The sequence below is a fragment of the Colletotrichum navitas genome, assembly GCF_030913465.1.
Source record: "Colletotrichum navitas strain CBS 125086 chromosome Unknown LY79scaffold_10, whole genome shotgun sequence".
NCBI lineage: Eukaryota > Fungi > Ascomycota > Sordariomycetes > Glomerellales > Glomerellaceae > Colletotrichum > Colletotrichum navitas.
In genome coordinates, this window is record NW_026850556.1 from 265666 (window position 1) to 293665 (window position 28000).

Below are 28000 nucleotides of genomic sequence, written 5' to 3' on the forward strand. Positions count from 1 at the left end.
CCTACCTTAACCCCCCCCACCCAAGAAAATGCCGAGTGTACTTTCGAAAGAATGTATCGTGAATATATGTTAAATCATCACATGTGTGTGTTGACCCATCCATTTATCCACACACAATCATATTGTAATCTTGCAGTCACGCTTGCTCTCCATGCTCTATCAAGGATCTGCTTTTGGAAGACCAGAATTCTCCGACATTGGTACGTGCCGGAAAGAACGACATGATAGGTAGGTTTCATCGGGTGTCAGAAAACATTCCTGAAGGTGTGGGCCGCCGGGCGACGTACAATCTCAGAGGCGCCGTTGGTCGCATTGGACAACGGATCACCAACCGGCGTGGAAGGGATGGAGTTCCTACTGGAGCTGCTAGCTGAGCCCCACCGATCGACCCCGCCACTCAAGCAAACCGCGCGCTTACATAATTGATGGCTTAACGTGGAGGGAGGGACACGGTGAGAACAGTCCCGACGCGTCTAAATTAGTTTCCCTCGCGTCGCACTTAACCACGAACCGAGCTGCCTACGTTGCCCATTCACCAAACGTAGATGATGCGAAAAGCGACGACACATACCGCATCCATCTAATTCCGACTCAACCGTAGCCCAGGCCGCCATTATTATTATTTTTTTGCCTTGCTATTGGCCCTTGGCAATAATATCAAGATGTCTTCTCGTCCCTCAGGTCGCCGGAGGCGACGTGATCTGGAGGACGACGATTCAGATGACCGCTCTGATGCGTCTGAAGGACCGAAGCGACCTCGCCTGGGACGTCGTGATGACGAAATTGACAACGACGACGACGAAGAAGACTCAGGAAATGGAAATCATGTCAACGGCGTGAACGGAAAGACTGACCACTTCGACAAAGACGGCTTTTCGCCTGGCGCCATCCGCCGCGTCAAAGTCGAGAATTTTGTCACATACGAAATGGCAGAATTCTTCCCTGGACCGAATCTCAACATGGTCATCGGACCCAACGGAACGGGAAAGAGTTCGCTCGTCTGCGCCATCTGTCTGGGCCTCGGCTTCAGCCCGAAGCACCTCGGCCGGGCCGGTAATGTGAAGGAGTTTGTCAAGCATGGCAAGTCTTCTGCCATCATCGAGATTGAGCTACAGCGCCGTCCTCAAGACAGATACCACCATGTTGTTCGAGTACAGATCGATCGTGAGCGAAACAGTCAGAAATGGTGGCTGAACGGCAAGGATACTACACACAAAACGATCCAGATCCTCATGAGTGACCTCAAGATCCAGGTCGACAACCTCTGCCAATTCCTGCCACAAGACCGAGTTGTCGAGTTCGCATCCGCTACGCCTGTCGACTTGTTACACGAGACTTTGCGTGCCGCTGCGCCACAGGAGATGTTGGATTGGCAAAAGAGCCTCCAGGACTTGCACAAGGACCAGAAAGAACTACAGCGTGGCTCCGACTCGGCAGCCGACCATTTGAAGCAGCTCGAGGATCGGCAGAACGACATGCAGCAGGATGTTGATCGGCTACGCGAAATAGAAGAGGCACATCAACAGATCGCTGACCTCACTGACGCTCGGGCCGTAGCCGACTACCTTGAGTCCAAAGCGCTCTACAAAGAAAAGAAGAAACTCGAAAAGCTCGCTCAGAAGAATTTGCAAAAGCTTGAGCAAGAGGCCGCGCCATCTCTCCAGGCGGTTAACCGGAAACAACAGTACCACGAAGTAGTGGCGACCGTGGTTCGCAGACGCAAAGATTTATTGCGGCGAGCAGAAGCCGGTGCAGATACAGCCCTCAATCGCATCGAGGATGCCGATGAGCAGGTCAAGACGGTAGAGGCGAACATCGAGACCAACCGGAAGAGTTTTGAGGCCAAGAAGCAAGAACTAGGCAAGATTCGAAGTAGAATAGGGGTTCTAGAGAACCAAAAGAAGAACAAGCCCCCCGAGTTCAACGCTCAAGAACACAATTCCCAAATCGTAAGTGTCGTTCCCTTGGATCTCTGTAGGCTGTACTGACGATTTACGCAGCGAGAGAAGGAACACCAGCTCCGAGAACTCGAGGCTGACCAACGCCAAGTTGAGGGCAAAATACGAGAGATCAAAGAACAGGGCCACGCCAAGATTCAAGCGAAAAACACGCTTATGAAAGAGCTTGAAGGGCTTGACTCTCAGCAGGGCCAGGTTATCAATTTCATCCAGAAAAAATGGCCCGATGTGGCCAAAGGTTATCTTTGGCTCCAGGAGAACGCCAGCATGTTCGAAAAGGAAGTCTTCGGGCCACCCGCCCTCTGTTGTTCCGTCAAAGATGAGCGTTATTCGGATCAGATCCAGGCACTCCTGCACAACGACGACTTCCTCTGCTTCACGGCGCAAACTCGCGAGGACCATAAAAAGCTCAGTCATTACTTGTACAAGGAGCTGAGTCTTTCTGTCAATGTCCGCTCGATTCTTAGACCGCTGGACGAGTTTCGGCCCAGGTTGTCCCGGGAAGAGCTCAGCGCGTGCGGACTTGACGCATTCGCGCTTGATATGCTGGCTGGGCCGGAACCTATCCTTGCGATGCTCTGCAACGAAAAGAAGCTCCATGCTTCGGGAATTGCGCTGAAAGATGTCAACGACGCCCAGTACGAGCGCATTGCCCAAGGAGAAGTCATCAACAGCTGGGCGACAGGTCGGCAGCTGTACAGAGTGTCTCGACGTAAGGATCTTGGGCCCGGCGCCGTCTCGACTATGACTAGGGGTATCCAGAAAGGCATGTTCTGGACAGACCAGCCGGTCGATGAGGCAGAAAAGAACGAAATTCGGCGTAAGATCAGTGAGATCGAAGCTGAGTACGACACCTTGAAAGCCAAAAACACAGAGATCCGGGAACAGATGGCTGGGTTCGCCAACACCAAGAAAGAGATCAACGACGATCTGGTAAGGCGTTCTCTGCATGAGCACGATCATCAGACTAATCAAGCGCGCAGAAATTGCTCAGAGAAAGGAAGAACGAGCTCCAGAAAGCCCACAACGCCTACCAGGGTATTCCTGTCAAACTGGGTGCGTAGGATCCTACCCCATATGCATGGTGACGGGAAAACTAATATTCGCGTAGAAAACGAAAAGAGGGCCTTGGATCAGAAGAAGAAAGAAGTCGAAGAGGCGAGAGCAGCCAATGTACAACTCAGCTTCGACTTGGACAACGCCATTGTGCACAAGGCCAAGGCCACCCTGCAGCATCATGCAGCCATTGCAGTCATTCGAACGGCACAGGAGATGCTTCTTGAGGCCCAAATCCGTGAAATCGAGGCCAAGTCCGACGTTCAGGGCCTCAAGGCCAGGAACACTGAGCTGTTGCAGATGCTAGAAGAAGAAAAGCGAAACATTATCGCATTTAGCGAGGAGTCCCAGCGGGCCAGACGTCGTGCCGAGGAAGCCCAAGGCAAGGTGATCGAGATCTTTGCTAGAGACGAGACCCGAAAGGACCTTCTCGAAGACCTAGCAAGGAACAAGACGGTTGAGGACATTGACAATGAAATCGCTGCCAGACAAGCCGGGATCGAGCTCATCCAAGTCGCTAACCCGGGTGCTTTGCGTGAATTCGAAAAGCGGGCCCGAGAGATTGAGAAGTTACGCTCGAAGATGGAGGCATCGACAACTAAGCTGGACCACCTGAATCGCCAAATCACAAAGATTCGCGAAAAGTGGGAGCCGAAGCTTGATGAGCTTGTCGGCAAGATTAGCGATGCCTTCAGCTACAACTTTGAGCAGATCAACTGCGCCGGCGAGATTCGGATCCACAAAGACGAAGACTTTGATCAGTGGGCCCTGGACATCATGGTGAAGTTTAGGTAAATCTTCCACTCCCCCAACGTCTAGTGCTCGGCGTGCAGGTTCATTTTTTCTAACAAGCACGCAGAGAGAACGAGACGCTTCAGCAGCTCAACCAGCACCGCCAATCTGGAGGCGAGCGAGCCGTCTCCACCATCTTTTACCTCATGGCCCTCCAGTCCATGGCCCAGTCGCCCTTCCGTGTGGTTGACGAGATCAATCAAGGCATGGATCCTCGTAACGAACGTATGGTGCACGAGCGTATGGTCGAAATTGCGTGTCGCGAGCACACGTCGCAATACTTCCTCATTACACCCAAGTTGCTCACCGGCCTGCGGTACGACCCGCGTATGCGCGTGCTCTGCATTGCCAGCGGAACGCACATGCCCAAGGACGGTAAGAAGCTCGACTTTGCCCGTTGCTTGAAGATACACAAACGCGTCGCGGCTGGCGCGTAGGGAGATGAGGTGTTGGCAGTACCAGGGCGAACGAGTAGGTATACGTGGGTCGGTTTTCCTGGTGGAGTTTTGGCGTCTTTTGGGACAGGTATCATTCAGTGACGATACCCTGGGGTCGCGGTCCGACATAAACGATTTTCATATGACATGGAAGCATCTACAAAGAGCTCCTGCTCAAGGTGTAGCAACATATCTGGCAGGGTAGTCTCTTCCGAGACCCATCCATAGTCAGCAAACGTTTGACGTTGTTATTTTTATACTTGATGACGATTTAGAGGGCATTCTGCTCAGTCCAACGCGAAAAATCTCAAGGCTGCAGTGTCCCCTGTCGTGTTGACGGTCTGGCCCGAAGGAATCCAACCGCGGCGGTCCCCCATGCCATGCCGTCTGTTTGAGTTCACGCCTCGAACGGGAATGCGCGACTCGAGGGAAAGGTCGGCGAAAGAAGTCACGCGGGCCGTCTCCCCCGATATCTAAAACCGGCTGCCTAGTTTAGTCAAACGTGGCAGTGTAGAAGAGGACATTCCTGAAGGGCATTCCAAAGCCCCTCTCTTTTGGACCCGCCTCGTTGGGCATCGCACCATCACAATTTCTCTCGTCATCTTGAAATGAGCCGTGGAGACTACTCGGCCTGCTTGGAATCCTGAAAAATATACTGACAGATGCTTTTGGTTGTTGTGAATAATAATAATACAAAACGCTCATGTTCAAGCCGTCACTATCTTACGATGATATTCGAGGGTGTGCCGATTTTCTAATACATTATTGCCATTTGAGCCTTTATAATCCGAACGACTAACTAAGTCAGATCGATTATCTCTGGCTCGGCTTTTCGTTTGAAAACTCTTGGCGGAAACGTAGTCAGTTGCAGAGGAGGAGCCGGTGCTCCTGTCGCTAGAGTTGTAGTCCCACGACTGGGCAATGGCTGCGACAGACCGCTTGGGTTCGTCGGCGCGACAACTCTGGTTGAGGCCATCACAGGGGCAGTAGTGAGAGCATTGAAAGACCCAGACACCGGTACGTTGGCTGGTGACAGAATACCGGGCATGGCAGCGGTCGGTCTCAGCCCCGGCATGGTTCCGGGCTGCGGCGGGCCCGCCGCCGGTGTGTGCGTGGACCCTCCACGTTCCGATGCCAGATTCACAGGCCGCTTCCACAGGCCCTGGGCGATAGCAGGATAGTCCTCACCGAGCAACAGCCCCAGCTTCGTCTGGTCAAACTCCTGGAATCTCTCGGCCGCCCGCTTCTGCCTTTCCGCGTACTTTCTCTCCTCCATTCCTCTCAGCTTCGTGACGACCAGCGTTTCTGTCGGCCAATTGCGCTCGGTCTCATGTGAGCACTGTATGCCGTTCCGCTCAATCTCCTGGTGCAGATGATACCGCGTCTTCTTATTGACGGAGAACCGGCGGACGTATTCGTCAGGGTTCTCGAGGAACCGGTTTAGTATACGACAATTGAGGCAGGCGCAGCACGACCGCGCGTGGACGTGCATGCCACCGTGAAGCGCCGAAGTCTGGGTTATCGGCTTCTGGCCAATGTAATTATCGCGGTAGGACTCAAGCACGGCACCAAATATTTGCTGGTAGCGTGGTGTGTTGAAAGGTATCTTTAGTTTTTCGAGAACGGTTATGAGTTCCTGTAGGAAGGGAATCCATAGTGGATCGAAGTCGGCAGACCGCATCTTCGGCGAGAAGCTGACGAGTTTTATGGCCAGCGGCATGACCGGGTCGTCGTGTGGTGGTCTGCTCACCTTTATGAGACCGTAGAAGAGACTGGCTAGGGCGGCGGGAGTCACGGCTAGATGATTGTAGGCAACGATGTTGGACTCTGGCGTCGTTTGACCATAGCTGTGCCTTGGTGCCTTTGGGATCTGCTCCTCAGTCTGGGTGCCGTGGATCTTGCTAAAGTCCAAGTTTTCCACAAAGCCTTTCGCAACTCGTTTGTACAGCTCCAATGCTTTCTTGGCTGGAAAATCATTTTTCACGGCGTAGTTAAACAACGTTGCCAAGAACTCGGTGGTAAATGCCGGCGTGATGAACCGATCTTCGATGAGGGGCATGACGCTGTAGAAGGAGTGAGCTCCAGGTCAAGATCAAGTAATCTCACGGTACGTACACAGAGGAAAGCCAGTCGAAGTAGGCATACTTCTTCACGCTTGAGACTATCGACGTACCATCATGGCACGTGAGACAAGCAGACTCAGTAGAGGCTATCAGGCCTCTGACGAGGGTCTCTCGCACCCATTGCCGAATCTCTTCGGTCAATGGCTGATCAGCCGGAGCGAACAGTTCTAAGGCGGTACATACGTGGAAGAAAAGTCTGCCTCCGAGAACGTTGAAGGCCAAGCTGTCGAATGCATACATGGTTAGCACGACCCTCTCACACCGCAGGCATAGACGGAACGTACCCAGTTTTGAGCTTGTCAAATGGTACTTTGCCTTCGCTAACCTGCTCACGGAGCCACATGTAGTACTCAAAGGGTAAGTTACCGCGAATGTTTCCAGCCATGCTCTCAAAGAACTCCCACTGATCCATTCGAATGGCAGCTCGCAGCATTTTGCTGATGGTATTGATGTCCATTTCCGGTCTGGCTACTCCGGTCAGGGCACTGGTCCTTGTCCAAACATCCTTGAGCGTGTTGAAAGCTGATTCCTTGTTGCGCGCGTCCTTCAGTATCGAATCCGCGAGGTAGGCCAGCAGGAGTTTGATATTCGCGGCACTATGATATGAGCCCGTGTCGATAGATTCGGTGAGGAACTGGTTAGTCTTATCGCGCCGGATGATCAGTACCGCCTGCGCTCGTCATTAACCAAGCGTCCCGGAAACAGTCTTTGGGGATACCTACCGTCACACAGTACCAGTGGGTAGCTGTAGCTCCCTCAAGATTCACTTCTCAGCATGCTCGGCAAGTTTAGCGTCATTCGAATGCAACTCACCGAATTACCCGTAAACCCTTCAAACTCCTCCTTTCGACTAACACCTTCAAAGAAATCATCGGCTTGAAGACAACTATCCTGCTCCAGCGCTATATTGCGAATGATGGGACGCCCGTCTAGGTCCACGATCACCTTGACGGTGAGTTCCGCATCATAGACTTCGTCAATTTCATGAGGCGCCATCTCGTCTTCTTCGAGTTGACGGCGTGAGGGCTTATAAGTGTCATAGCGAGGATCGTAGCCATGGGGTTCTGCTGAACCCATCTCCATCTTCTCCGTCAGGGCCAGGAGCACATCGAACCCAAGCTCAGACGCGAGTTTCTGCAGAGTCTGTACGACGGCCAGATCTCGCCCCTTCAGAGCTTTCAAAGAGATGTTCGCCTCCGTATACTCGTGGTCTAAGCCGTAGTAGACATGGCTCACCTCCTCACTCCCAGCTCCGGTGCACAGCCACCTCATCAGGGTGTGCCGCAGCATGCATGTCTCGCTTCGCAAAAGCCCGGCGGACGGCCGCTCAGCTGCCTGGTCGATCGTGAGGTTGTACGTGAGAACGACACGGTAGCCATGCGTGACAGGCAGAACCTCATGCTGGACGTCGGAGTACCAGCAGGCAAAGGACTGGTCGACCTTGGATGTCTTGAACGTCTTCGTCAGGCCGGCATGCTTCACAACCACATCGCCTCCCTCGTGCGGCGAGGGGAGACAGATGACAAGCGTCCCGAACATGCCGGGGCACTTTTCGGAGCTGTGAAACAGAGTCAGCCGGTGCACCGTTCCGCGCATCTGCCCACTACGTACTCGGTATGGGCCTTGAACATGGCCCCTTTCTCGTAAACCAGCAGCCTGTACAGCTCCGCGGTGACCGACGACCTGATGCCCATGTCGCCGGCGACGATGGCACAAATCCTCTGGAGGTCGGTTCCCCAGCGGGGGCTACGCAACTCAAAGTGCTTCGGATCCACCTCCCACGTGTTTCGCACCTTTGTGTCAACGATGGTCTGACTCCCCTTACCAAAGGGCGCCTGGATGGCCTTCTCGATGATATGTCGGATCTGTGGTTCCTGTAGCGGCAAAATGATTGGCCCGACATCGTGCACGAAGAGGTCCGGGTCTACGCGCTTCAGCGAGTGAAATGAGGCGAAAGAGCCCTGCGTCTGAACGTTATCCAGCGCATTCAGGAGGTCGCTTTCGAAGGACCCGGATCTCCAAGCCTCTGTGCTTAACGCGCTGCTAGTATTGGAGGCTATATCGTCGTCGTCACTCTCGACGGCTCGTTGATTCCCGTTAGGTTGCTTGGAAGTCCCGAAGCTCTGAGCAGCTTCCGCAAGGTTGGCCAAATTAGCATCTCGGGTGGGCCCGGTGGCAGGTGCCTCAATTGCTGGTACTTTAGTCGTGATGCCCTCAGACTCAATACCAATCGCGGGTGCAGTTGCCTCCTGAGGATTCCGTGAGGGCTCGGCAGAAGGGGCAGTTGCCATTTCCATCTTATCGGTGTCCATTCCGGCTTCTGGCCTTCCAGCAGATATTGTGCCTCACAAAGGATGCGGAACAGCTGGAATGAGATCATCAACGTTTGCACAAATTTTTTTTTTGATGGCTTGGAGAATGGACGTGACGCGTCAGGAATTTATCCTGATGCGCCAGGTATTCATAGTTAGCTGTACGGATACTGTGCAAGGAACCTCGATAACCACCTTAACTTGTTTACTGTGCAGCCCCTGTTCCCGACAACGCCTACCCTGGCAGACATTAGATTATACCGCATGGGACTCCATCCTCACACCTACATTTTTGATTTCCCAATTCGTATTCGTACCGTGAAATGGAAAAAAGAGAAAAGAAAAAAGAAAGTTAAAAAGAAACAGAAAAGAATGTCATCGATTTGTTTCGCGAATCGATCGTTATCTACCTGATTAAAGAAAAGGAAAAAACATATCGCTGCCGCTACTCCATACGTGGCTAAATGCAAGCGGGAACATCCGACGCCACCCTATCTCTGGCCCCACCGATTATTCGGCCCCACCAGGATGACCTAAAGTCTGGACCGAGTACTTTTACGACCGTAGACTATTGAACGACAAGGTGTCTTGCTCTTTGAGCGGCGACTGGCTGAGGCAGAGCGCCGGGTTCACGTGGGGACCGCGATGGCAGCCGCTGCAGCCGCTGCAGCCGCAAAAGATCCAGGGAGCGACCCCAGCCCGAGCGCGTAGTCAGCTGTCGCGGCGGCGATGGTCTCGTGCGCTTCCGGACGGCGGACTGCCGCCGGCGGGGGCCCGCAACGCGTTCCGTATCTTCGGGTCCAGATCAGCCTGGGGTTACCGGTGAATACGACTCATGGGGTGGAACAAGCATGTGCCTTGCTGCATCTTCGAGTGGACAGAGGGCCACGAACGTTATGACCGGGAAACCCGCTCCCGAGCAAGGTGAGGATGTGTGATCAGCAACGGCGGGGTGTCACATTCTTCACGTACGATAATTACAGGAGGTGGAAACTCCAGGATGAGTGGCGAATATTATTGTATTCGTCTAAAAGCGGCCGTGCCAAAATCGTGGCCGTCCTGCAATCTTTCGCGAGACCGTAAGCAGCTCCGGGTTGGCCCATTTTGCCGGTAGATTCCCTTATTTCGTACCTATCTCTACCTAGACCGTTACCCTTTCGACCCAAACCTGTTACAAAAAAGATACCCAAAGACCATGACCATTCTCAAGGGTATTCCGTAATAAATAAAGAACTCCCAATTTCCCCGATACCTAAAACTCGAACCGATAAAAGTCATGTCGTGTACTGTGATGCCGCCCATCACCTGCTTTTCCTTGTTTAGTGGTGGGTATTCAAAAAAAAAAAAAAAAAAAAAGTCATTGGCCGATATATCCGTATTTCGTTAGGCCCCCTTCTCTTCCCAAAGGGTATATCCATGATTTGCGTTGTGTGTATGCTATGCGAGCAGAGGGGAAAGTGAAAAATGAAACAAAAGAGAAAAGAAAGAAAAACCCGTCGGCCATTCAACAGGTGGTCGCAAGCCCATGCTAAGACGTCAGAGCTGTGGTCCGAACGTCGGTTGTGTATGCCGGAGAAATCGTACAGAGGAAATATCAACAGAAAAGGCGCAGGGTAACGCCGAGTGGTGCAGGCTCGCTTGTCGCTACAAATGATTCTCTTTCCTGAGGATATTCCACGTAATAGAGCTGGCCGTCACGAACAATGGAAAGATAGTTACTGCCTGCATGCTGTAGACCGCTCAACCCCAGATGGGGACGTTGCGGTAGGCAGGCGAGTTGTAACTGTGCAGTACGCGAAAAGGCGGGTGGCCGTTGGCATGCATACTCCGGCTGCGGATGTGGCCCCGAGAGAGACCCGGTTGAACAGCGTCGGAAGAGTTGCGTCTCTGCTGCTGCCATTGCTGTTGTTGAATCTCCATAAGTTGCTGCTGGTAGTACCCGTCGCCCTGAGGAGCAGCAGCGGGCCCCCGAGCCACAGGCCCACGGTGCTGGCTGTAGCTGTCATAACTTGACCGATGACGAAGCAGCTGTTGCGGCGGCGGCTGCTGCTGCGATTGGTGCCCAGCTGATGTAGCCGACTCCTGCGTGACCGGGCGAACGCCTTGGCTACAATCGGCACTCCAGCCATTGGTTGGACGCCACTTGTTCTCGACGCTCATGTGACGCATAGCGTACCGTTGCTCGAGCATCGCCATGCCTCTTCGAGGGCTCATCGGGGGAATCGGTGGTGCAGAGAGCGCATCGTCCAGCGCTGCCGCCGATGTCGATGGGTAGCTGTGAATGATTTCGTGACTGACCTCTTGAGGAAAGGCCGGCCTTCTCGTCAACGGAGTCATTTGGCTGGAGTGCGCAGACTTGGGCCGCGGGGCCTGCTTTCGGGTATTCTTGCTGTTCCGGGTATGGAGACTGATCGGCGGCGATGACCTCCTCTTGGCCGTCACATCCAAAACTTGCGAGTGTCGCGGGGCACGCAAAACGGGCTGTTGTGGGGTTGGAGACGTCGGTTCAGCGGGATAGAATGACCTTCTCATTCCGCGCTCCATTTCCGCCGTCAGTGTCATGGTCCGTTCGCGCGATGAATGGGCCGGTTGCTGACTAGGCAGCGCCAGGAAGGCCTGATAGAAAGCACCATTACCGTCACTATCGCCAACATTGCCCATGGCAGTGTTATCTGACTCAAAACCGACCTGAATCTCATCTGCATTCGCCTCTCCAGTGAACTCCTTTCCGGCCTTGGGAGTGCGAGGAAGCGGTTTGCGAATGATGGGAAGCCGAGGCAATACAGAGACTGCAGCGTGAGCGATGGAGGCTGGCACCGACTGAAAAGATCGGCGCATGGGCGACTTGGGATTCTGGAGAGGCTTAGGTGTTTCAGCAACAGGATCCTTGGTCACCTGACTGACATCAGCCGGAAGCAGAGGCCCTTGGTTGGCATCAGCGTGACCGGGGAAAACACTGCCGACACTCATGATGGTGTTGAGCGTGTCTTTGCTGGCCTGAGGGCGGAGAGTCAATCGTGTGGTCGCTGTTGGGAACCGCTCAGAGTGTTGGCCGAGTTTCACCTGCACGTCCTGGGGCACAGAGGGCACCGGCTTGTCAGAAGGGTGCGTCGTGTGGACGGCAGGCGGCCCTCGCAGGCTGGACCCATTCATGAACCTTTGGAACTTGCCTACGCGTTGCGAGCCGGTTCCGATGCTCAAAACGGAGGTCGGTTTGTCGGGGCTAGCGTCGCCCGAGGGGATGGACTGAGGCGACGTAGGCCCCTCCTTGGCCGGTTTGGCGCTGTCAATTGTCACAGGACCCTTTCGATCTTTGCGGAAAGAATGGCCGGTATTGAGGTTGAAGAAGAACTTGGGCGACGAGGCGGTGGGGCTTTTGGGAGGAATAACAAAATCGCCATTGGGCTGCGGAGATGGAGAAGTAGAGGATGACGGTTGCGTGTGGCCAGTAGCAAGTCCATCGTCGGCGTTGGAAGGGCCAGCGGTTGGGCTTTTGTTGGCGACAGCAGCAGTCGGGGATACGGCGCCCTCCGACTGTTCGTCACCCGAATCGTCGGATGCGGCACAGCGACGCTGGCCGCCCTTCGCAGCAGACTGCTTGGCATGGAATGACCTAAGCGAGACATTCGAGCTATAGCCGGAATCCGCCTTAGAGAGCAGTTTCGGCTGCTCAATGGTTGGGCTGGCAACAACCCCGCTATCAGTGCGGACAATTGCCTGGGAAGTCCTCTTGGATTGTTCAGAGCGCAGCCGCTCCAAACTGGGTTTCGCATTCGGGTCGTTCCTGACAGTCAGAACTTCGGCGGAGTACTCCAGTTGCACATCATCGTCTTCGAAAAGCTCGTCTTCCAGAGCAGTGTGCTTGGAAGTGGTTTGTAACTCGGGACTCAGCGGTCTAAAGGGAGTCAGCATAAGCCGTCTCACCGTGCCTTACATAAAATGGCGTCTTCTGCACGAATTGGCAAGGGAGACTACTAACGAATTGGGGCGTTGGCTCCGTGACCCCATCCTAAGGAAAGACGTATTAATGGGACTGAGAGCAGTGCTCGCGTGGACTGCCGACACCGACATCTCGACATCCTTGTCGTCGGAACGCGACCCGCCCAGCTCAACATCCCGAATGAAGTGCTCTTCCTTTCCGTCGTTCAACTTCTCCGTCACCTCAGCCTTGGCTTCGGGCTCCAAATCCGGACTTGGTAGGGGACTGGCAGCTCCGTTCGTGATACGCAGCGACCCGAACTTCATTGTACCGAGCGGCCGATAGTCCATGTCCGAAGGAGTCAATGCCCTTTCAATCGGCTCTGTTGATGGGGCAGGCATGTAATCGGGTTCGGAGAAAAAGTCGGTCAAAGAGTCGGTTAAGCGTTGTAGTGTGGGATAGGTACTCGATTCGATCGAGTTGAGTCGCGAATGCCCACACGCTGGCGTGGTCGCAACACTGTGGCGCAAGCTCGACCTCCTCGACGCAGAATAGTCCGTCGGTAAGCGTGTTGCAAGGCCTGGCGTCTGTATTATTGAACGCCGCCGCACTGGCGCGTAGAGCGATACCTCGGAATCGGCTCGCGGAAGCTTGGGGATGGCTGGCTGGGTTGGATGAGAGCTCTTCCACGTACTGGGCGATACCTCGAACTTGCTTTCGGACATGATGGAGCCTTCCTCGCAGGCTGTAAGATCCTCGGTCAGATTAAGAAGCCTTCTCGACTCGTACGACATCAGGTTATAGTTGATGGATTGCCTGTTTCCAGGTATGTGCCAACTGTATCGTCAGGAGTCAGCTGTCGCACCACACAGATTTAAGTCCTCAAGAATACACTGTACCTTTCTACTTGCAATTGCCTCGAAGTATTCATATCTTGCTGGGTTTCCCAAGTCATGGAGTTGGCCCTCGACATCCTGTCCGGGAGCGGAGGACTCGTTGTTACAGAGTGTCTGCGCCTTTCGGTTCTTGGTTCCTGAGAACTCTTGGATCGAAACAGACTGGCCCTCCTCTTCCAGTTCTTCGTTGGTCTTGGCTCAGGCTTGGCGGCAGGAGAAGGCTCTTCAGCTGCGGCAGGTGCACTGGCTTGCGACTCGCTCAACGCCTGCACCGGTGATGGCGCTGGCGAGTGCGCTCGGAAGGCCTGCGAGTTGGATCGGGAGGGTGGAAGACTGGAGGATCCAGAACGGCCATGGTTACCAACTCTCGGTTTCGACAACTTGTGAGGCGATCTCCTGTTGTTGCTTTCGACATGGTCCTCTTCGTAGTGTGGTGACACGATCGAATGTGTGTTGCCCATTTTGTCACAGAGCCGGGCCCGATAGTGCCTTGTTGCTGCGCCCTGATCGTGGAAGATGTTACAGCGCGTGGCACGCTCACACACGCATACACACACACACAATGCAATTCGGGCGACTCGGAAGATAAAAACGGATGGCGGGGCTAAAGGTCGCGGCCAGCCGAGAGAAAACGTTTGTTACGAGAATGAGGTTGAAGCTGCCATGCCGCGCGAAATGTTCTCAGCGTATCGTCGTGTGTCCGGATCTTGGTGTGGTTGATTATATTATTACGATCCTCTGTTGCGGTGAGGGTCGGCGGAATGACCTGACGTGTATTTATGTGTGTGTGTGTGGACCGGCTGTGACCTGTGCCTGCTGAAGATAAAATGAGAACCAAAAAGAAGTGGTTAAAGGCAGAACAGGGCCCGACGCGATCAATGATAAGATGAAGGGAAAGGGGGTGTTGGAGGGGTCTAATAGATCACCAGCGGAGACCAGCACGAAGGGAGAATGATTGTAGTGGTAAGAGGTGGAGAGATAGGCGTAATTAAAAGCATAGGCGGTACAGGCCCGAGCATTTACGCACCAGCGAGCGTCTATCGATTTCGTCAACTCCACCCAAGGGAATGTAATGCCCGGGCTTCCAAGAGTCAGTCGCCGGGATCAGTGGCGAGTTGTGCAGGTTTGCCAGGCCTTGCATGCGGGAACAGGTATCTGTCTGAGAGGATTGGACGGATGGAAGATGCAGGAATGGGCCTCAGATGGCATCTGGAAGGAAGACGGACAGACAGACAGAGAAGACCAACAGGAAACCAGGAGGTGGAACTGACGGTGACGACGTACATGGTTTGAGACGCGCAAGGTGGGTTGGGGTATAGCGGAAAAGGGACAAAGTACCGCCTGCGGCAGCGAATGGGCGGGGCTATTCCAAGTTCCAAGACAGGCGTCGCTGTTGGCCCATGCAGGGCTGCAGTGGCATACGCCTTGGATACGTACTTTGGTGGATGATGGATGAGAAAGAGAGGAGAGATCAGAGAGCCACCAGGTACTGTAGTGTAAGGTTGGTGTGTGTGGACGAGGATCCGTAAGGGTGTAGCGGCATCAACTTGCATCGAGTCCCCAGCAAAGGCGGAGGCGAGACACAAAGACGGACGAGACGAGACGAGACGGGTGAGGTAAGATGAAGGTCAAGGTCAAAGGTAAAGAGGGGGAGGAGACGACGACCTGGGTACCGTGTACTCTGCGCAGCATGCTGGTCAGGACACCTACGACAGTGCAGACAGTGCCGGCAACGGTTCTTTTTACGGATGGATGGGTGGTGATGGATGGACGACTGGACGGGATGCGGGTTAGATATGGTATTTCGTCTGATGGATGCCATTTTGCGGCCTGGTCGGGAGTGATTATCGGAACCTTGGCAGAGACTAGGGAGGCACTCGAGACGGCCCTTGTCCTACGAATGGATACAGGTAGGTACCTTTACACGTGTAGTGTCGTATTGTCCTGGCGAAACGCTCCGCCAGCCTCTTTCACAGTAGTGTGTCCATAATTCCTGATTTTTGTGCAGCCGGCAGCTCTTTACACTACCACCTACGAAATACGTTACTACTCTGTATTCACACTACCTGGCACTACTACTGCGACTACTACTTGGTCGATGATGATGACCTGGAGCAGCAGAGCCTGTTGGTGGGGTCTGGAGCCAGCCACGGCTGTCTAGACCGGTCCGTGAAGTGGTTTGGCTTCGGAGAGGCTTCTGCGTCCTCTGGCCGGCCGATGCAGCTGGTTGTGCGCGGATTTTGCCCCTCTTGGAGCCCCTCCGGATAACTTATCTGCTGGCCTGGTATGACCTGACACGGACAGGTCGACCGGGCTCGCCAGGACCGAAGCTTGTGGCTGCCGAGTGGAGCTTGATTAGGAACGTCCAGGACGAGCAATGCAGCCACGATGCGGTTGGTCAACAAACTCTGCAGAGAGTGATCCATTCGATGTCTTTGATGTGCCAGAGCGGGGCATCTCAGATATAGGGAGGCGGCAGGAGGGGGAGAGAGAGAGAGTATCGACACTCTGCCGGAGGAGCTGATCGGAGCAGGGGCCATAGCCAACGGACGTAAACGAAAGCCGAAGTGAGGTGAGTCCTTCTCAAGGCTCTGAATCCTTGAACCAGATCGACCCCGACTTCACTCTCGGTTCTTTTCCTTAGCTGTGGAACCATGCATTTCAGGTACTCGGTCATGTGTAGTGTATCGCCGGGGAAGTGTGTGTATTCCAACTCCATAGCAGGTTCCCTTTTGGATCCTGTCCGCTTGCATGGGGAAATGGGGGGGGGGACGTCTTGGGCCGTGGCTCAAGCCGTCCGTCTGTCAAATGACTGAGAGCCGTCGTCGAGGTTGATTCTAAGATACATATGACGCACGCGCCATTTGTATCGACAGGCACGGGATGTTGAGAGGTAGGTAGATGCGCATGGTGACGGCGGCAGTACTTGTAAGTAGGAAGTAGGAGCGTCGCGAAGCCCCGTCGCTCTTACTGTATTGTATGTGAGGTAGGTAGGTACGTACATAGGTAGGTACCTTAGGTAGGTACCCACCAAGGTACCGGTACCTAGGTAGGTAGTTTAGGAGGTAGGTAGGTATGGAAGTTAGAGGCAGGGTATCCCGTACTATAGGTAGCAGAGGCAGGTATACGGAGTAGTTAAATCCAAATCAAGGCACCTAGGTAGGTAGGTTATCCGTACCTCCTATTGAGGGACACATTGGTGCTTCCAGTCTTTCTCCAAGGATCGGGATCGGGAAGGAGCAGGAGTGCCCCACCTTGAGAGAAAGTTCTGAGGCGAGGCGAGGCGAGGCGAGGTGAGGCAGGTACGAACAAATAGATTCTGTACGTACCTTACCTTACCGACCTGAGTTTACACTACACTAATTACACCGATCGGGGCGAGCAACCACCACGTTGCAACCGAACCTAACCTAAGCTAACCTGCCTGCCTGCCTCGTGCTCCTGTTTGTCCCGTTCATTGTTGTCACTTCTCTTCCCTCATTTCAACGTTGGCGAGGTGCCATTGAACCTGGAGCTCGTCTCCTCCCTATCCCTCCCTGTTCGTCTTGGCTAGCCAGCTAGCGAGCGTCCTTGTCCCTGCCTTGGTTCACATCCGTACCAGATCTTGCCAAATGACGGATCCGTCATTCATCCTTCCCCTCCCCTCATGGCCTCTTTTCCAGACGGGCTTGCGCGGCGCCAACCTCCCTCTTTGACAAGGTCCAGGTGCCTGCCCTCCAGCATGGATCGCTAGTTTACTTTCGACTAACGCGCCACCGAGTAAGTGCATTTGACATTCCATTGCGTGTCCGTGGAAAAATCAGGCGTTGATCCAGCTCTACTAGTGTAGTGCAGCCCCGTCTCGGCCGCGGTCCGAAATGTCTCTCCCGCCGCCATGCGCTTCCGTCTTAACCGCCGCGCCTCTTTAACCAGCGCTAGTGCATGCAGAGTGGCATTCCTTCTTGTCTGCAGCTCAGGCTGATGCTGTCCGCGAACGAACGACAAAAAGATAACCAAGGTACTCGTTTCAGATTGTGCCACTTGACTCTCAGAACTCGGTGAGACCAGCATCCTCATCACTAATCGTACCACACTCCGCCAACCAACAGGCTCAGGCAACATGCTTGGTCCAGGCTAGCAGCCAACCATCATCGGCCCCGACGCAGTTCGTACATGCAAAGGGATGCCCGTCGTCGATCTTCGGCCGCCAGCAGCCACTCTTTTAACGTCAGACAAAATAACCCGAGACCGCCCACACACCAGTACCTGTTGTTGGTTCATCACTCATCCTTGTCGTTGTCGGTATCTACACTATTAAGTGTACAGTATCAGACAGACTTATATTACGTATGATGCTACTAAATATCTAATTTTTGGTGCTGCCGTTCGGACAATGGTCGAGCATCGAAACACAAACACCTTGTTTGGCCGCCGCGCTACAGTGGTAGCTGTCGGTCTCTTCCCTCCCTCGGTACACACACTACTCCTGAGAGCAGCGTGGCACGCATGTCATTGGGTACCGCTAGTAGAGACTGAGACAATGACCATTTGATCGCTGTGCCACGTACTGACTATTAGCTCCTCGCCCTGAGATAACCTCATCCTGACCCTGATGCCGCAACGGGGAATCCCTTCACACCATAATTAGCGCAATTTTCCCGGCGAACATGGTTCAGGGGGGGATGTGAAATTGCTCTTCCGCCTTTCCTCAGGCCACCTCCGCATCTAATTATCCATCCAAGTGCAAGTTATGATGGAAGGGTGGAACGAACAAGCGGTAATACAAAGAACATCGGCCCCGGGTTTTCATCACTCAGCGCTCATACTCCAAAGATCCGGTTTGGTGTCGCCCCCACACCAAGCGGGAGAAGGACATTCTGCAAGCCACGTTTGGGAAACGTCATGTTTTCGCAATTCAAAGACCTGCCAGGCGGGTTGCAGATGTTTCCTTTGGGGACGCAGACAACGGGCCATCGTCGGCATTTCCCATCCTCGGACTGCACACTCGCACAGCTTGACAAAGCGGGTGGATTATTATCCAAGCGACCGGATTGACAGCAAATGTGACGGGTCTCGCTCGCAGGGAAACCCCCTAGCAGTATCGCACGGTTGCGATCACCAAAACGCGTGCGTTTCTTCCAGCCTTTCCAACTTTTCTGCCTGGTCTCAGACATTGTCCAGGAGAGACACTGTGCCGCACTGAGCTGAGCTACCGCTTTCGCCCTTAAGATCATGGCCCGATGTCCATGCTGTTTCGCCCGCCGAGAGCTGGGCATCCGGACTTAGTATGAGCTGCCAGTATGCCTGGCGCTATTGAGGTTTTCGTTTGGCCGAAGTTGCAGACAGCCACTCCCAAGGATCATGCACACCCACCAAGCTACGAGAACGATGGCCACACGGAATGCAGTGTTCGCTGGCAGCGTTTCTCGGCATCATCCTCGCCTGCTGAAGCCGCCCTACTCATCTTTGACGAGGATGTATGCACAAAAATTATCATCATCAAGGATGGGCGGACTACCCCCCGTCCACTTACTCAGCTTGGTCGATGGACCCCGACTGTGTTTCTTCAAACATGCCGCGTTACTGCACCGCGACGTCGGCCAGCGTCCGTCGTATCATGCCGAGTCGGAGCCACAGCGACGATCAAGCAAAGCACCGAATCCGTTTCTGTTCGGAGCATCATCGGGACATCTCCTGGTTTCGGCACAGGTGCGCGACAGAGCTCCATATTTTAAGGCCCGACGATCATGCAACCCAACGTGTTTACGCCGTCGACGGCTGCTGTCGGAGCAGGATTGCTTGATCAGCGCCCCTCCTACCTCTTGCCAGGGCTGTTTTTTTATTCTTGCGGTTTGTCGATGCACGACATACGCCGGTTGTTGGTACAAGAAAATGCTGTGGCTGTCTACGACTCATCGCATGTTTTTTCTCGATGCTGTGTCGATCATGACTTACAACCTTCTCACACTCAATCTCGGAGCGGCATTAAGTACGTAATCAAGGCGGTCCCTCTTAGGGTCGCACAGGTACACAACGATCCTCTAGGGAGCGACATGAATGGCTCCAAATGTTCTTGCGCAGACAAGCTTACTGCGTACGCCCATGGACGCCGTCTCGAGTCAAGGCCTGTGATTGGTCAGGAAATGACTCAAGGCTGCTAGAGTCTCTAGGGCCGTCGTCCAAACCAAGCTCTAATAAGCCAGACACGATGCGTCGCAGAAGTTGCTGGCAGCCGCCGCAGAGCCAAGTATGAGACGGTGAAAAAACGGACGGTAATCGGTGCCCAAGCGAACGCAATTCGCAGAAATGTGCATGCTGCACTGGAGGCTCCAGGCAGGCCATACGCTATCCGAGGGGCGAGAGAGAGAGATATGATCTTTTGCGCCCATGCAGACAGATACTATCCATCGCAAACACCACGGATTGTGCGGCCCAGCATAGTAAGGAATTTGGATGACGTTGGATGATACAGTCAACCGGGAACTCTTGGTAGCCAAGGCTGTCTGGCAACCGCTCCTCGGATATCTGGAGGCAGCGCCACTCCGAGAATGAACGGTGCCCGCCGTAAGCAAAGCCATGGCGACACGCACTGGCCCGTGAGGACTTCGAGTCAGACTGCACAGAACAGACGATACCGCATCGTGCTCAAAACTTCGGGTAAACCGGCGTTCCATGGGCCTTCCGGAACGTTTTGATCGCCATTGCTCCCTGATGAGTCGGGTTGGGGCGTTAAGGCCGCACAAGTGAAGGATTCCTTTTCGTTTCAAATCTGTTTCTTTCACGACCGGAGCGCGGTTTTTGTCTTGACAAGCATTTGTGTAACTGCGCGAGCTGTGTGCTGTCCCTCTCAACGCGGCCGTAGAGCCGATTACTCGAGTTTAAGAAGCAAAATCCCGGGCCTGCCTTTCGCGGCGGTTCCACAAGAGCATGCGCTTGTTCACAAGGTGACCGAACGCGTGCATCGGATACACCTGAGCGAGATTCTTCTTAACCCTTCGGCGCAGCGGTTCCGGCCTAACTTTTGGGTTGAGCAGCAACGACAGGAGGCGAAAGCGCGCCGACAATGCGGGACAACTCTTGTCGTCAGCAGGCCTGACGGGCTTGTCCGGTCAGTACATGGAGACTTTTTTTTCTTCTTCCGTTTTCCTTTTTTAAAAAAAGGGGACCAAAGCTTTGGTCGGGCGTTCGGAGGTCCAAGTCAGCACACACACACACACAAGGCTTCTATTTAGGGCACGCATTGGTTCCGGGCAGAGTTCGACCTGGCCACGTTTACAGCTTTGTGGGTGTCTATGGCTGTTCCAGGACTTTCGCCACGTCGCATAACTCAAAGCTGGGCCTGAGGTACTGTACATGGTTGAACGCTGGCAGTCATGATTCCTCGACTCGGCCAACAGTCGGCGGCCTCTCCGGGACAGCCTCGTCATTTCAATCGCGAGGGCGGATTGGCCAGGTCAGGATTTGCCTTGATTTCAAGCCGGGCTTCAGGCTCAAAGTGAAGAAGGCCGGCATTGCACACCAGAGAAGAACGGAATCAAACCGCCACTCGGTATCCAAGTCGCCCAGCGGGAAAGCTGCCATTGTCCACTGAATCATCCAAAGACGTATAGCATACACTCATCCGTCTATGCTACTCTCCAATGACATAGGTGCAGCCCTCGTCGCCAACCCAGACCTCATGTACGCGACCGGCATCGACACCGACGCGGTCGCCGACGGCATAGGTAACCTTCTGAGGGGTCTCGTCCTTGGGGTACGTAATGGTCAGGCTGCCGCGGAGAATGAGATGGGTTGTCAGACCGTGGTGCGAATGCGGGGGGTAGTGGGCATTCCTGAGTCCTGAGCGTCAGTTCGTGCAGCAGCTTGAGGGCGAGAGGAGTGTGGTAGGCAAATATCACGTACGGCCCATCGGTCCAGGTGAAGACGTGGGGAAACCCCCATGATTTGACCTCGGCCTCGCTGTCTCGCTGTGATATATCCCTCTGAGGCATGGCGACGGAGCTGACTGAGATGCGTGTCCAAGGCGGTCCTGTGATGTTTGTCGAGGGCGGTCGACTTTGCGGAGGACTTGAAGCTGATTTCCGGGTTACGTCACGGTTGCGATATAGATATCAAGTCCCGAGCTGCGCGGCAGGGGGTGGGGTGTGCTACTTCGAATCAAGGTCCGAGGGTTACAGCCAGCCGGCTGTTGTGACACAAAACGAGGTTGGGGTAGGTATATGTGTACAGCACTGATCTGAAGAAAAGATGGGAGTTTACCGATGTGGTGTTGATGCTGAACGCAAGCGACTTGCAGCGCCGCAGGCTCGAGTGTTCAAGCTCCTCCCTTCCTTCCCCCGGGTGCCCACCTCGGAGCCGTTGTGGCGACTCGGGAGGCGCAGCAGAAGGGGCCGCCGAGCCAGAAACCCACACAGCACGCGCTGAAGACGGAAGGGGTTCAGTATTGGGAAACCCACGGGAGAGACACTCGGCGGGCAGACGGATACGGGCAGACGCTTTTAGTGGAGACTTGTCCAAGTGGGAATGGAATGAACGTAGCAGGTCCTGTTCGTCCTTTCCCACAATTTTTATTTTCGCTTCATTCCCTCACCACCTCCTGCGGATAACCAACGTAGCATTCCTTCGTACTGCCGTCCGGAGGACTGGGTCAGTGTAGCAGTCCCTCAACCTTAGCATGACCATGATATCACCGTTTAATGGGGATCGTCCTCCCCATACGAAGCGGCGAGCAACACTGACGTTTTCCCACCCCGTCATATGCCCACTCTACCCGGACGGAATGCTATGTTTAGCCCAGATGACGGCTCTCGAGACCTCGCGACATTGAACGAGGGGCAAGCCTGGCGGATGTGCCTTTACCATCCATCGAGACATCAACTGTGTCACCGATGACGGGTTAAAATTCTGCCCTGCAATCGTGGACAAGCTGACAAGGCGACGGCCCTCGCGGGGCAAGCTGGCAGAGCACAAATATACCGATGCGCGCTTTTGCACCTGCACGCGTGCCATCCCCTACGGGATAGACGACGCTTGCTGGCTGTTGATGTTGTTGATGTTGCTGTTTGTTATCCAATTGCTTCTGGACGAGCCCCCCCCCCCCCCCCCCCCCCTCTCCCTGAGACCAGACCAGCCAGAAACGACAGGGCAGAATCAGGCAGTGGGGGCTGAAATCAGCTCGCTTCCGCCAGAGGCAGGCGACAGAACAGGCAGCCAGGGCACGCAGACTCCGCCCCCGAAACAGCACCCACCCATTCGTTCGTTTCCCATCCACGGCATTGACTGTAAGCATTCATCCCGTCAACGGATGCCTAAGATGACACCCGGCATGCGCCCCCCGGTCACCGAACATCGACTCTCAAAGTCAAGGGAGGAGGCCGAGGGCGGACAGGCCGGTTCAGGCACCGAGGCATTCAAAAGGAGAGAGAAAAAAATGACGAAATAAACAAGACAGGCAGATGCAAATGATCGAGGCCGTTGAGACCGTTCCCGTTCCCGTTCCCGTTTCCGTGCATCTTGTTGCCATACTCGGTTGGGTGATTATTCAGTGAATAATTCATCCGTATCCAGTAGACCGGGCCTGAGATTGGCGGGGACAGCCTCGTCCGATGGGTGTACCCTTCGATGAGGACAGCCAATGGGAGAGGGCACAGCACTGCCCCGATGGTCCGAATCCCTGTCCCAACTGCCCTGTGAATGGTGCCTAGCTTGCTGTTCCTTGCCGTTGAGACACTCACCCATGTCATCAGCTATGCTGACATGCATATCTACGCCTCCCACTCTATGAAATCACCCATTTTTTGCTGACTGGCCCTCTTGGAATGTCTTCGTCCTCAATCCTCCACACGTCGCCCTTGCAGCTAGCTAACTAGCTGCTGTTTCCTACCTTGGATCCCGTCTTCTTCCACCTTCGCTCCTTTGTAGTCAAATGCCCTTCTTTCCAATGGGCGGATGACCCTATTCCCGACGCTGCGAAGCCGTGCACCTCTGTCTCTTAGCATTAGGATCAGCACTAGACCAGGCTACGGCTACCGGCCAGTGAGCCACCCCCTCCCTCCGTCAATCGACCAAACTAGACACCCAACCTGGTCAATCGGCACACCAAGGTATTGAACAGAGGCTGAGATCAGGAGGCAGGCTTCTCGGTCGGTGCACGCGTCTCAACATGTGTCTCTCTGTACGTCGTCCATCGAATCCCGTGCTTAGAGAGGGGGAGGAGGGGGACGATGCTTGATGCAAGGCTCCGAACTCCTTCGGCCTGCAGCATTCGATGCCTCCCCTCTACAATTCTCACCACTCAGCTATCTCGCTCCCATGTAACGCCCGTACTTCAGAAACCTAACAAATGTTCCAGTTCTGGCGCCGCAAGGCCCCAAATGGCGACCAGACCAGGAGGAAACGGACCCTAACGATGCCCCTGTGGTCTTCGTCCAACAAGACCTCCTCCAACACCCTCAAGAAAATGGTTGGCCTCACCACAATCCTAGCACCTACCCACGGTGGTTTCCACTTCAAACCCTCTCGGCCGATGCCCATGATCAACATCACAGACGTCGACGGCGCAACCGACCCGTCCTCTTCCTCTGCCGTCACCTGCGACCCGAAAGACACCTCCGTCGCTTCTACCGCCGACGAGATCCCGCTCAATCTCACCATCCGAAACCGGCTCAAGAAGATCTTTGACGAACTACGCTCGCGCCGCTCCTCGTTGTCCCGCGAACCCTTCGTGACCCGCGGACAGCTGCTTGCATTCCTCGAGAATACCCAGGGCGAGACCAATGTCGAGGATGTTCTACCCGAAGAGAAAGAGAGATATACTTTGGGCGAATTTCTCGAGACGTGGTGGGGGCTTTACGGTTGGGATGCGGTCCGTCCTCTCAAGCGCGAGGACAAAGACTTGGGCCGCCCCATCACAAACTACTTTATCAGTAGCAGCCACAACACGTACCTCGAGGGCAACCAGCTCGTTTCCAAGAGCTCGCCCGAGACCTACAAAACGGTACGCTCGTTGTCCCTCATGGAAGCTGGTGGAAACCCGGACCGCTAATGGGATTGTAGGTTCTCCGCCGGGGATGCCGGTGCATCGAGATCGATGTTTGGAACGGAGACGCCGTAATCCCACCTCAGGGGGGCACCAGGTCTGACCATTCGAGAAATCTGTCCGGTTCCTCTCTACCAAATGTGGCGGCGAGCGTCAAGGAGACGGTCGAAGATATCTTCTCGGATCGCAACGGCCACGGCAACGGCCACATCAGAAACACGAGCAGCGCCAGCAGTTCTCTCGACCCCCGTGACAGCAGCACACTGCTGGGGCCCGCCGAGTCCACGGAATCTCTGGGAAATACTCTTCGTCCCCAATCCGCAAGCAAGAATCGCCTACCGTATCCCAAAGACGAACCCATTGTAACCCACGGCTGGACGCTGACTACCCCGTGCGGCTTCCGCGAGGTGTGCAGGGCTGTCCGCGAGTCCGCCTTCGAGACCAACGAATTGCCTATCATAGTCAGCCTCGAGGTGCATGCCGACATGGAGCAGCAGGAGGTCATGGTCAGGATCATGAAGCAGGAGTGGGAAGGGATGCTGATCGACAAATCCTGGGAGGGCATTGACCCTCGTTTCCGTCTTCCGAAACTCGAGGAGCTGAAGCGCAAGATCCTCGTCAAGGTGAAGAAGGCGCCTAACAAGATCGAGATACCTCTTGGCGCAACGACGTCGTTGCCCATCTTTGCCAACGATGAGGACGCCTCGGGCTCTGATGATGAGCGGAACAGGGAACTACCGAAAGCACCAAGCACCTCCAAGATGGACACTCCCATCAAGGTTCACAGCGGGAATGAGCCGCCAAATAGCACCAAGGTGGCCATTTGCCAGGCACTCAGCAGCCTGGCCATCTACACGCACAGCGAGCGTTTCAAGAGTTTCGAGACGCCGGCGGCCAAGAAGCCAAGCCACATCTTCTCAATAAGCGAGAGTAGGATCCTCGAGCTGCACGCAACCAAGGCCCGCGAGATGTTCAATCACAACAAGAACTTCTTTATGCGGGCCTTCCCCAATGGCGCGCGCGTGGACAGCTCCAACCCCGATCCCAGCCTGTTCTGGCGAAAGGGCGTGCAAATGGTCGCCCTCAACTGGCAGTACCTCGACGAAAGCATGATGCTCAACGAGGGCATGTTTGCCGATGAGGACGGATGGGTCCTCAAACCCATCGGCTACCGAAGCTGCGACAAGGACACCGTCACCGAAGTTGACGCCGCGCCGCAAGGTGACCTAGAGCTTACCGTCACCATCATCGCCGGCCAACACATCCGGGCCACCAGCGACTCCGACAGCACCATCAGCCGCGCCAAACACCTCCGACCATTTGTCAAGTGCGAGCTTCACGTCGAGATTGGGGCTGTGAACGGCAAGGCGGCCGACGAGGATGACTTCAAGCTCAAGACGGGGGCGAGGAAGACAGACAACCCTGAGTGGGATAACGGAGCCCGGCTCAAGTTTCCCAAGGTCTCGAGGGTGGTGGAAGAGTTGAGTTTCCTCAGGTAAGAGCATCTTCTCTCAGATTCATCCATGCCCCGCTGGCACATATCGGTCGCACGTCTTATCAAGCCGTGTGCTCCGAAACACACGTGTGCAATGCGCGGCTCCGCTGCTCCCCTTCCCTACAGTGTGTCCGACTCTCGCAGAATAGCACAGGCGGTGTAAGGGTTCCCGGCAGCAATGACCTCCCAGTTCCCAGATGGCCTGACCAGTTCGAGGACGGCATGCTTTCACCCTGTCACGCTCGTTCCCTGGGTGCAAAGAGGCTGTCGTGTAACAAAAGAGGAATCACCGAGCGTCGTCGTTCCATGCAGTATCACCAATTTCATCCCGCACAAGCCGCCAACATTCGGCTGCCAAGGCGGGCCGCCGCCCTTGACAGGCCGGGCCGTTGCACACCGCAACGGCGTTGACGGTTCACCTGCAAATCCGCGGGAAGAGATTTCCGCAGAAAACACGGGCACGGAGCACATTAGAGCTGGTGGCTAACGTTTACCGTTTCCAGGTTCAAGATTGAAAATGACCCCCTCCTGGGCGGAGACCAACTGCTGTCGTGGGCCTGCATCCGACTCGACCGGCTGCGTCAGGGCTTCCGCATCGTCAGGCTCATGGACACCAAGAACCGTCCAATCGAGGGTGGTAAGCTGCTCGTAAAGATCGACAAGGTGGTGCGGTGAAGGATTTCTCGTATGGCAGTACTACCACAGAAAGCTGAACGAGCCACGACGAGATGAGCGGCTCTACTATACCTTCGCTTGGGACAGGATGAACCACCTGGAGGATGGGCTTCTTTGCCCTTTTCCTCCTCTTTCTCGTCTCTCTTCCCCCTCTCTCCGTGTGTTTTCTTGTTGGTTTCTTTTCCACCGTTGAGGCTTGCGCATTCTTCTTCCTCCTCTTCTTCTTCTTCTTCTTTTGTTCCTTTTTTTTTTTTTTTTTTTGGTTAGATGCAGACAACCCGATACCATGGTGAAGGCGTTTCAATGGAGCGGCGGTTTTTTTTTTTTCGTCCTTTTTTTTTAATACAACCCTGGAAACACTTCCTTTTTCTGTGGCGCGCGAGATACCTATCCTTTCACTTGACTCTCATTTCCCCCCTCCCCGCCTTTTTTTTTTTCTTCTCCCCATATTTACGCTTTTATTTTCTGTTTCTGGGTCTTTCTTCGACCCACTGCTTCTTTCTCCATTTCCCTTCATCAAGCTCGCATCCTCGCACGGTGGGGAAGATGGGAGAGTGGGGGAAGGAGAGGTATAAGGAGACGGGCATGGGATTCGTGTCTCGGGGAGTTTATCCCTGGTTGCCGTCTCAGCGAACGGCCGGCGGTCAAGGAGGTGGGAACGGGGAGGGAGGGCGTCTCCATCTTGTAATCCTTAACAATTCTCATCATCTTTTTCTATATAATTGTAGGGGACATTGGTTCGGCGGGATCGGGAGGGGCGTCGCAGCCCAAAGGAGAGACAATCGGTCATGCGAGCGAGGGGGGAAAGGGTCGTCGCTCGGGACTTTTATCTTTCCGTTGGGGGCCGGTGGCGGTAAGAAAAGAAAAGGGGTGAGGGATTTGGGAGGGGGGGGGAGGGGTGTGACGAGGTCCAAGACACAATGTGAAGATGCCGCATGAGAGACGTGGGGAGGGAAAGCAAAAAACCCGATATGAACAGTACACAGATGCACAGGAACCTGTTGGGGTCCGGTCTTGGACCAGCAAGGGGAGAGAAACAACAGGCAAACGGGTTGGGGCCACACCATGGGCGCGCATTATGTAGCTAGATAGATAGGTGGAAAGAAACTACAGCCAAGGAGGCGAGCAAACGTCCTTGAGTCAAACTGTCTCCATCCTTTTCTGTCCTTGTGTCATTCCATTTGTCTCTCTCCAGCTTGGGGGCCGAAGTTCCAAGACATCTCTTTCTCTTTCTCTCTGTGTATGTATGTTTCTCGTCAGCTGCCCCTCCCCTCCTCCTTTTCTCGATCCAAGCCAACGTCTAGTCCCATCACCACACTG

General features: G+C 54.6%; 7 protein-coding genes across 7 annotated transcripts; 4 read left to right on the plus strand and 3 right to left on the minus strand.

The window, feature by feature from the left end:
- Window positions 1-662: 662 nt before the first annotated feature.
- LY79DRAFT_667016 (RecF/RecN/SMC N terminal domain-containing protein) lies at window positions 663-4243 on the plus strand (the record flags this gene model as incomplete). The annotated part of the gene is made up of 5 exons (XM_060563308.1): window positions 663-1949; window positions 2001-2891; window positions 2942-3014; window positions 3070-3805; window positions 3874-4243. The coding sequence occupies 5 exons, from the start codon at window positions 663-665 to the stop codon at window positions 4241-4243; spliced, it is 3357 nt and encodes a 1118-aa protein (XP_060417688.1).
- Window positions 4244-5042: 799 nt separating this feature from the next.
- On the minus strand, window positions 5043-8663 carry LY79DRAFT_587715 (2OG-Fe(II) oxygenase superfamily protein; the record flags this gene model as incomplete). Its single annotated transcript, XM_060560808.1, has 6 exons — window positions 5043-6306; window positions 6359-6589; window positions 6651-7036; window positions 7089-7121; window positions 7180-7924; window positions 7978-8663. 6 exons carry the CDS (start codon window positions 8661-8663, stop codon window positions 5043-5045), a joined length of 3345 nt encoding a protein of 1114 aa, XP_060417689.1.
- Window positions 8664-10418: 1755 nt separating this feature from the next.
- LY79DRAFT_508532 (uncharacterized protein) lies at window positions 10419-13954 on the minus strand (the record flags this gene model as incomplete). Its single annotated transcript, XM_060553953.1, has 3 exons — window positions 10419-12573; window positions 12658-13434; window positions 13497-13954. 3 exons carry the CDS (start codon window positions 13952-13954, stop codon window positions 10419-10421), a joined length of 3390 nt encoding a protein of 1129 aa, XP_060417690.1.
- A 4726-nt stretch (window positions 13955-18680) lies between these two features.
- Window positions 18681-19566, plus strand: LY79DRAFT_33608 (uncharacterized protein). Its single transcript, XM_060552533.1, has one exon. The coding sequence runs from the start codon at window positions 18834-18836 to the stop codon at window positions 19467-19469; it is 636 nt and encodes a 211-aa protein (XP_060417691.1). The 5' UTR covers window positions 18681-18833; the 3' UTR covers window positions 19470-19566.
- A 1536-nt stretch (window positions 19567-21102) lies between these two features.
- Window positions 21103-21463, minus strand: LY79DRAFT_667019 (uncharacterized protein; the record flags this gene model as incomplete). Its single annotated transcript, XM_060563309.1, has 2 exons — window positions 21103-21304; window positions 21375-21463. The coding sequence occupies 2 exons, from the start codon at window positions 21461-21463 to the stop codon at window positions 21103-21105; spliced, it is 291 nt and encodes a 96-aa protein (XP_060417692.1).
- Window positions 21464-23244: 1781 nt separating this feature from the next.
- LY79DRAFT_542947 (phosphatidylinositol-specific phospholipase C) lies at window positions 23245-26941 on the plus strand. The gene is made up of 5 exons (XM_060557021.1): window positions 23245-23507; window positions 23607-23646; window positions 23824-24468; window positions 24528-26005; window positions 26509-26941. The coding sequence occupies exons 2-5, from the start codon at window positions 23635-23637 to the stop codon at window positions 26678-26680; spliced, it is 2307 nt and encodes a 768-aa protein (XP_060417693.1). The 5' UTR covers window positions 23245-23507; window positions 23607-23634; the 3' UTR covers window positions 26681-26941.
- Window positions 26923-27807, plus strand: LY79DRAFT_542957 (uncharacterized protein; the record flags this gene model as incomplete). Its single annotated transcript, XM_060557022.1, has 1 exon — window positions 26923-27807. A coding segment is annotated over exon 1 (659 nt), but the record flags the coding sequence as incomplete, so codon positions are not given.
- Window positions 27808-28000: the final 193 nt, after the last annotated feature.

Bases quoted from the DNA above. Each gene is read 5' to 3' on its own strand.
- LY79DRAFT_33608 (XM_060552533.1), top strand. From the start codon at position 18,834: ATGCACACCCACCAAGCTACGAGAACGATGGCCACACGGAATGCAGTG.
- LY79DRAFT_542947 (XM_060557021.1), top strand. The intron at 24,469-24,527 runs GTACGCTCGTTG...ATGGGATTGTAG, and splicing joins CGCCCGAGACCTACAAAACG to GTTCTCCGCCGGGGATGCCG. The intron at 26,006-26,508 runs GTAAGAGCATCT...TACCGTTTCCAG, and splicing joins GAAGAGTTGAGTTTCCTCAG to GTTCAAGATTGAAAATGACC.